The sequence below is a fragment of the Telmatherina bonti genome, assembly GCF_933228915.1.
Source record: "Telmatherina bonti genome assembly, chromosome: 5".
Classification (NCBI taxonomy): domain Eukaryota; kingdom Metazoa; phylum Chordata; class Actinopteri; order Atheriniformes; family Telmatherinidae; genus Telmatherina; species Telmatherina bonti.
Genome location: NC_136623.1, coordinates 18,513,842 through 18,523,515, shown reverse-complemented (window position 1 = coordinate 18,523,515; position 9,674 = coordinate 18,513,842). Strand labels below are relative to the sequence as shown.

At 39.1% G+C, this 9,674-nt stretch overlaps 1 protein-coding gene across 1 annotated transcript; it reads left to right on the top strand.

Moving 5' to 3' along the window:
- Window positions 1–5,554: 5,554 nt before the first annotated feature.
- On the top strand, window positions 5,555–7,766 carry wnt4b (wingless-type MMTV integration site family, member 4b; the record flags this gene model as incomplete). Its single annotated transcript, XM_079240273.1, has 8 exons — window positions 5,555–5,643; window positions 6,006–6,159; window positions 6,278–6,362; window positions 6,456–6,587; window positions 6,859–7,001; window positions 7,083–7,223; window positions 7,345–7,507; window positions 7,597–7,766. The coding sequence occupies 8 exons, from the start codon at window positions 5,555–5,557 to the stop codon at window positions 7,764–7,766; spliced, it is 1,077 nt and encodes a 358-aa protein (XP_079096399.1).
- Window positions 7,767–9,674: the final 1,908 nt, after the last annotated feature.

Genomic DNA, 9,674 nt, shown 5'->3' with positions numbered 1-9,674 from the left:
ATTTCAAGGCCACACATTAAATGCCACTACATACATAAACACTTAAGCACTTGTTAAAAGTGTTCACTCATTTCATCTTCTCAATAGTAGCTCATAATCACACTATATCATTCAGACGTGCATTAATATGAGAGTATGAGCCCATTACTGTGCAGGCTTTTTGCTTTAATCAAACACAATCTCCTGTCTTGTTCATTTGTGCAATCACGGCATCAGTTGTGTGTATTGCAGATTACGTTCCATCACGAATAATCTTAGTTCAACTGACATATGATAAAACAACTCTGCTTTCTTACAGAATTTCAGATGCATTTTTGTTTAAAACTTGAGGGTTACAGCTGACTGGCTCAATGACAGGCTGCTCTTTGTCATTGCACTAATAAGACTGGAAGACAGTTTATCACATGATCATTCTATGCATTTCATAGGGTTTCTTTTATACTGCTTGACTATTTTCTTGTTTTAAAGTTAGAATAATTGTTTAATTTTAGACAGATATTTTACATTAACAACAGTACTAATTATAAATATCCATTGCTCAGTCATGAAAGGTGTATTCAATTAGATTTTCTAGAGCTAATGCCTTTTTATCTTAGGATCTGAGCTTTGCCTTGTTAAAGTCAGAAATATATTGTGGACTGGAGGAACTGATAATATGAGAAAGGTCTTATTTTCTTCACAAATGGGGCAAGAAGAGTAAAAACGTGTGGTGAAAGACCTCTTCACTCTACCCCAACGCTCACGATGCTCCGCCATACTGTACATCTAGATCGCATAGCAACGGCCCATGTCTGGCTGTTGTCTGTTACTACTGCTCGAATACCCCTTACACATGCATGTATGCATGTGTACATACGCTCAAGTGCAACACCGTCACCAACACCTCACCCCTCTATCTGTTCTCTATAATATCCACAACGATCCTTCCATATCATGCAGGCCGCACCCTGCAACACCACCATATCTCCATAACATTCATGGGTCATCCATTCCCTCTGCCCCCTCCCCCCATGTGCACACAGATCGCCGCCCACTTTGCCACCCCCACTTCCCTGCCTGACAACACCACTGCCCGCCATCCCATAATATTCATGCACACGCTCCACACACATTCATACACAGCAGTGCATTCAGCCCTTTGTTGGCAGAGATGCCTGAGCAATGCAAGCGTGCTCATGCACAGCAGTCATGTCGATGCCTGATATGATCATTGCATCTGAACTCAAACTGCGAAGGCAGGTAGCGCACAAGTGCAGAGGAGTAACAAATCAGATAAAGTAGGAGTGGGTCACATTTCTGTCTCTTACTAACCTTGCTGAGGGAACACGTTCATGACCTCCAAAGTCACCCTGAGGCAACAATCCTGAATGAGGCCAATCACCTTTTTCTATGGCAAGCATCACTAGATGAAGCTGCATCAGTTTTACAGTTGCCCAACCTTACAGCCGAGTTTCCCAAAGTCTGATCCTGCTTCCCTGTATAACATGGGGAATGCAAGTCATCTCTATGTATATGTCATGCTGAGGCTTTAACAAGCATCTCTTTTGGCTCTGCAACCTGGCTACAGTCAATCAGTACTTGACCATTTCAGCATGATAAAATGTCCACAAAATGGGGGAAAGATAAAGATAAAAAAAAAAAAAGAGGGCAAGTTATTTACGAGAGAGGGGTGAAGGGATGAGCATAATAGAGGCGCCGGACGTGACAGTGGCCAGTTCATCACCATGGCGTTGCTGTGGGAGACAGCGGAGGACGTCACTTAGAGAAACAGGGGACACAAAGGAAGAATACGACATAAGGAAGACTAAAAAAGGAGGGAGGGGATGGAGGAGAAGAAACCTGTCTTTTCAGATATACACAGGAAAGTGTGTATGAGAGATAGAGGGGGGATCATGAACTGGGTGTCAAGGAGTTCAGGCAGACAGGCAATGAAATCCCGGACAGGGATGTGACAAAGTCTGCAAATGTTTGGTTTCAGTTGCACATAGACTTATTGAACAAAGAAGGCTCCAAGTCGTATACATTGGGTGTGGCAAGACAACCACACCTACTTCACTTTTTTGTCATTTAAAATCAAAAGTGTCATTGAAAATAAATGTTTTTCTTTAAAGAAGTCAGGAAAATGACAATCAGTGGCAAGAATATAACATTGCCATTTCTCCTTCAAAAAATCAAAGTTTCTCTGTGTGAGATATATATATATATATATATATATATATATATATATATATATATATATATATATATATATATATATATACATATATATATATCTCACACAGAGAAACTTTGATTTTTGTATGTATATATATATATATATATATATATATATATATATATATATATATATATATATATATATATATATATATCACACATCTTAACATGTAGCATCTTAACATAACCAAAATATGGGAAAACTGAAATGAACAATTCTGACTATAGAAGAATATAAATGTAATTTGGTGTAATTATGATGCACTTCAATATCCGTCATAAACAAGTTATTTTCATTACTTTGGTTGAAGTCATCCAAGTTTACTCATATTAACACCTCTTGAACAACATAGGCTTTATCTATCACTTTAACAGAAAAATTATCATTTTATTTCACAAATGCGCACGTTTAAAGCAGTTCGAAACTGAGAAACAAACTGAATTCACCAAATTACTGTTAGATTGCTGCCTTAGATCAAAAATAAATAAGTAATTTGTTATGTTGACTGACATATTTATGTGATGAAAACAGTGATGAAATCCGCTTTGCAGTTAGGATATACTAAAAAAAAAAAACTTCCACAAATGAATTATATTTATTAATTTAACTGAATTACTAATCATATTCACACTAGTTTCGTAAGCTAACAATCATGGTTTAGCAAGAATAAATAGCCACAAGGCTCTAGGTTGGACTTATGTCCATAAACTATGTTTCTCACTGGTAGAATTTATTTACTTGATATAGTAAATTTCCGTGGCATTTAAACAACTTCTGAATGACAAACTATACATATCACTTTCACAGAAAAGGAAAAAGAACTCATCTGCTGTGTTTACAGACAGTTTGTGTGAATTGTTGCAAGTGAATTTAATTCAAACTAATTAAATCATTTATGGTTTTGGTTGTATTCATTACATTTGGTCAATGGTGTAAAAAGTTACAAAAGAACAGCACACTTGATGTTTAGTTATGTTGATATTGTGATAAATTAGATCTCTGTGTTGGGGGTATATGTAAAAATATAAAAAATTAATGTTTTATTTTTCCGTGTTTATTTGTCTAGATAGCCTTAAAGCTAAAAACCAAAAAACCTTTGTACCTTGGTTTGTAAAAACCTTTATATACCAAGGTACAATCCGGATTTAAAATGAATTTGAAATACATATTGTGACATTTTGTTAGTGTCATATCTAGTGTGGAACAAAAGTGAAGCAGTCTTTTATTTTTTTGTGTAAGCAGTTTTTACATGCAAACAAAACAAATAACAAACATAAACACTTTTATTGATAAAAATCATAAACTTTTTCGCTATCAGCATTATCTAGTCACAGTTATACTATTCTGAAAAGTGCATAAGATTTACTGTTTTATTAACTTTTCCGTCTCTGGCTATACAAATATATAGAGACAGATAGGTGGAAAACAAAATGAATACTACATAAGTGATGTTACACTGAATACTGAAGATTAAATATTTGTTCAAATATAATCATGTAGTCGATTCCTGGAACAGAGTCAGTCAGTACAATTCCAGACTTACCTCAAATATTCAGTTCACACACATGTCATTATATTTTGTTCCGATGTTATCTATTTGTGACAAACCTGTTTGATTTCATCTTTACTGCTTTTCTCAAACCTAAGTGTAACAACCATTTGCTTTTTACTTACGCCCTCCCTCGCTCCCTCCTATCTTGTGATTTATTTGCCTCAGTTTCAATATTTGTCAGGAGTGTGTTTTCTTCTCCTTGTCTAAATGTCACCCCTTCTTCTGAGACAATATAGGGAGTGGGAGAGAAGGAGAACTAGGGGGCAAATGCAGGGGACATAGAAGAAGAGGAGGGGGAACTCGTAAAATGAGCAACAAAGTTTGGGAAAATTAAACATGAGGTAAGACACTTTCTCACGTGCGTGTATGCAAAAACAAATGCTTTATCATATTCACTGATGATGGGACTTTGTCAGCCATCATACAGTTTGATATGCCATCTGAAAAGTTAAACAAAAGAAACAAATCAGCTCAAGTTTACATTAAGTGTTTGGACTTTCTTTGCAGCAAATGCACACACATAAACATGCATGTTTATGTGTGTGAACACGTGCGTGCATAATAGAGCACATGTAGCATGTGCACCAACAGAATCATGATAGTTTCATTGTGGAATACAGTATATTTGTCTTCTATGATCATATTTCAAGCATCATGTCAAACAAACACTTTTAAAAAGTCCGTTTTAATACATATAAGTATCATCTTTTTCAAAAGTTACCTCCTCCTCCCTGCTTCGGCATCACTCCACACCCTGGATCATGCCTGTCTTCCTTCTCCCACCCTCACTCTACCTCCTTTAAAACCCATCACTCCCATCCAACAGCTCTCACACATTCTTGTCTGGATTAGACACATTTGTTTTCTTGGGACGGAACTCAGCACAAGATGACAGAATGACAGAACAGTTTTCTTTTTTCTTTTTGGGAACAAAAATGACTCTTACTGGCACTTCTGGATTTTAAGTTTCTTTTCTGGAGTGTAAACTCTTCTAATTGTGATTCAACTCGGACACATGGAAGAATTGTGACATTTAAAGCACAACTTTTGCTTTAAACTTTTTGTAAGTATGTTTTTAGCTGTGATTGACAGCACTGAAGTACAAACTGGAGCAACTTTGCAGATAATTTTTTAATGGATTTTGGAGTTTGATCCACTTGAGTCCAAGATCAATACGTGACTTTTGCAGTTACCAACTGGTAAGAGTAAATGCTACTCATGCAGCCTAAAAATCTTTTATGATTCAGATATACTGTTTTCCTGCTACCAGAAAGCATGTCATAGATAGATAGATAGATAGATAGATAGATAGATAGATAGATAGATAGATAGATAGATAGATAGATAGATAGATAGATAGATAGATAGATAGATAGACAGATAGATAGAAGAAAAAACAAATACAAAAATCAACATAAACAATAAAAAGGAGGTGAAATGAAATGATTGTAGGTAAAGGGGAAAGAAGAAGCTAAAAACATTGTATGTAAATAAATAAATATTTAAACTTGTATTTCAGCAACAACATATAAGAGCTTTAGGTTTGTAACAGATGTTACTCAAAATGTGATGAAGAGGACCGTGAGCAAATAATAATTTGATATTAATTTGTCAAAATTTCAACAGATATGTGGGGATCGTCCCCTGACTCTGGACCAGAAACATAAGGCCACACGACAACAAACAAACAAACAGACAGGGCGGATTGCTTCAGTTCTGGAGACTGGCAGCGTGCTGTCCAACGACCCAGCGTGACGTACGGAGACGGACAGACAGACAGTCTGATGCCAACCGTCTCCCCTGTCAATCTCACGGCACCACTCCTCCTCCTGTTGCTATGGGCAACCCACCACACCATGGCAACCAACTGGCTGTAAGTCTAATGTGCAAGGGAGAAAGAGAGTTTGTTTGTCATGCTATAACTTTTAAAAGATAGTGACATGTCTCTAAATCTCTTTCAGTTGCTCCCTTTTCTTTCTTTGTCTCACTTCTAGTGACCTTTTCTCTTTTCTTTCTCTCCGCCTTCACTGTGCCTTCTCTGTCGTCTTTCTCTGGCTGTTTCCTTGTTTCTGTCCTCTCTAAGAATTTTCCTTAGTTGTTACCTCCTCATACTTTTTGTACACTCTGTACTTCTCTTTTTTTATTTCCTAACCTCTATTTGGTTATGTGTGTTTCCTTTTTTGCCCCATAAACCTGTTGTGAATCACTGTAATGCTTACTATTATTGTGTGCCAGCTCCCTGGCGAGGCTGCCTCGCTCCAGGCCCGTGTCTGGTGCTGCCCAATGTGGACGGCTAAGGGGGCTGACTCCAGGGCAGGTGGGGGTGTGCAGGGCACGGGGGGAGGTCATGGAGTCGGTACGCAAGGCAGCAGAGATGGTCATCGAAGAGGTATGGCAAGGCAGCATGAAGTGGATGTGTCACACATGACTATCAGTGTGTTTTAGAGCTGGTAAACTTTACAGAAAAGTTACCTTGTCTCTGTTATGCATGTCATTTCCCAACTTAGTGCCAGCACCAGTTCAGAAACCGTCGCTGGAACTGTTCCACCACCCCACGTGGAATCAATGTATTTGGCAGAGTAATGAACCAAGGTGGAGCAATTACTGACATGATATACTAGTAAAACATCTGATGCACAAATTCATACACAGTGTAGCAATTACATTCCTTTAATGCGATTTTAGGCACTCGTGAGGCGGCCTTTGTGCATGCTTTGTCTTCAGCTGCTGTGGCAATGGCTGTGACCCGGGCATGCACCCGTGGGGAGCTAGAGAGGTGTGGCTGTGACAGGAAGGTCAGAGGTGTCAGCCCCGAAGGTAAGGTTGGTCTTTGTTTCATAAATATGGAACGAGTAAATCCACTCTGAGTCACAAGGAGCATTAAATGGTGGTTAAGTTGATAGAAACCTTTAAGCAAGTACCATGAATGTCCGCAAGAGGTTTCTGCTAAGCTGTCATAAGACACATCCCTGTGTTATGTCAGCTCAGAATTAATTTACAAAGAAATACCTATTTTATTTGGTGTATAGACTGAAATATATTTGAAGGATGTAATAATACAGATAAACCATGTTGGGCTCCACCTCAGGTTTCCAGTGGTCAGGTTGCAGTGACAACCTCTCCTATGGTGTGGCTTTCTCCCAAACATTTGTGGATGAACCAGAACGAGCCAAGGGGCTGTCAGCGGGGCGCCCACTCATGAACCTCCATAACAATGAGGCTGGTCGAAAGGTTAGTGACGTCAGCATCTATTCTGACTTCCATCTCTGGGAGGCTGTGATATTTTTATGTTGACAAATCTCCTGTTCTTAGGCCATACTTCACAACATGCAGGTAGAGTGCAAGTGTCATGGAGTCTCTGGCTCCTGTGAGTTGAGAACCTGTTGGAAGGTCATGCCTCCATTCCGACGTGTTGGCATTGTGCTCAAGGAACGCTTTGATGGAGCCACGGAGGTAAAAAAAAAAAAAAAAAAAAAAAAAAAAGGAATTTGCTTGTTTTATCTATCTTATTCAATAACATTTGAAGGTACTCTGAGAATTTGAAGCACACAATTTCTTCATATAATTATCTTAGGTGCGCTTGACTCGTATTGGATTGAGACCAGCTCTTCTACCCCGTGACCCCCATGTCAAACCTCCTGCGGCAAGAGACCTCCTGTATCTTGCTCCCTCTCCAGATTTCTGTCATCTTGACCCTGATAATGGTATCCCTGGAACTGCTGGTCGGAGATGTAATGGTAATATCAGCAAGAAAATAGAAGTATAGTTAATTCAATCATCAATAATGATTAGAAACTGATGTTGCCATCTTTTGAAACACACCCAGGGACGTCACGGCTGGCACCAGATGGATGTGAGTTAGTGTGCTGTGGGCCAGGCTACAGAGCAGGCCGGGCTGAGGTGGTGCAGCGCTGCTCCTGCAAGTTTTCCTGGTGCTGCTCAGTCCGTTGCCAACAATGCAAGAATACCGTCACTATTCACACATGCAGAGTGTAAAACAGTTTAAACATTATCAGACTGAATGAGCAGGAAGACCCGAACAAACCACCAGACAGACACTACAGAACTACAGAACATGATGGATAATTACAAAAACGATGGGAAGTTTCTTAAGTCATATTTTTGTCACCAAGTTGTATTAATCCATGTCCATGAGTAGACTCATTTTAATTATTGCTTTCCCTTTGGTTAGGAAAATGTGATCTGAAGTTGAGAAAACAGACCAAACACCAAAACAAAGTGCATCATCAACACTTAACAAGTTGCAAAGTCAATAATTTCTTCATTTTAAACGGCTGCTCCTGTTAACGAGACCGAAACCAGACAGATACAGATGTGCACACACACATCAGTAAATCAAACATTGACCTGACAAAGCTTTTAAAGCTGAGATTAACCAAAACTAATGGAAAACATTGCAGCAATTTTACCTTTTATGAAAACTATTTTCACTTTGTGTTAGACTAGGTAGATTTTGAACATCTACTGTATTTATGTCCTCTTTTCAACAATGGTTTATTTATTGTGTAACAGTGTCTTTCAATTCAGTCTCCAGCAGCAAAATGACTTCTACTTATATCAGTGTCTGTCTTGTGTTTTGCCCCCCACCCTCATGTGAAACTCTTCTCTATGCTCATGCAGAGGCCATGCTTTCAGGCCTGTTGAATAAATCTAATAAATAATCTAGCTTGTCCACTCTAGTTTGGGTTTTTTTTTTAAAAATCTTTTGTTGTCATTGTTTTATAATGTGTGTGCTCCTCTATACATCCAGGCTAGAAACAGAGTTAAAGTTCCCAGAACTGATCTTTTTTTCAGTACCTGTTTTTTTTTACGTTTATAACATTGTTGCACACACAAATGATGGTGCAACAACAAAGCAGCACTTTAACCCCTTCCTAGTCAAAACTCACCATGAAATTGGTTTTTGTTATGCTGCAGAAGTAGCCGTGTGTGGGGTTAGCAATGATCACACACTGATAAAGTGGATAGTCAAATGTATAGTGGTGGTTGGCACCAGGATTTCTATACCACTCCATGAAAAAGGGTCATGAAAATTCCTCTTTTCTGCAACAAATGAAAGGTATCTACACAGGATTTGACATTTTTGGGAGCAAGCTGAACATTCAGGAAAGCTACAATGGTTAAATTTAAATTACACTGCTCAAAAAAATAAAGGGAACAATACAGTAACATGTAGATCTGAATGAATGAAATATTTTCATTAAATACTTTGTTCTTTCCAAAGTTGAATGTGCTGACCACAAAATCACACAAAAATTGTCAATGAAAATCAAATGTATCAACCCATGGAGGTCTGGATTTGGAGTTGTACTCCAAATGAAAGTGGAAAAACACACTACAGGCTGATCCAACTTTGATGTAATGTCCTTTAAACAAGTCAAAATGAGGCTCAGTAGTGTGTGTGGCCTCTGCGTGTCTGTATGAACTCCCTACAACGCCTGGGCATGCTCCTGATGAGGCGGCCGATGTTCACCTGAGGGATCTCCTCCCAGACCTGGACTAAAGCATCCGCCAACTCCTAGACAGTCTGTGGTGCAACTTTACGTTGGTGGATGGAGCGAGACATGATGTCCTAGATGTGCTCAATTGGATTCAGGTCTGGGGAACAGGCGGGCCAGTCCATAACATCAATGCCTTCGTGTTGCAGGAACTGCTGACACACTCCGGCCACATGAGGTCTAGCATTGTCTTGCATTAGGATGAAACCCAGGGCCAACTGCACCAGCATATGGTCCCACAAGGGGTCTGAGGATCTCATCTCAGTACCTAATGGCAGTCAGGCTACCTCTGGCGAGTACATGGAGGGTTGTGTGGCCCTCCAAAGAAATGCCACTCCACACCATTACTGACCCACTGCCAAACCAGTCATGCTGGAGGATGTTG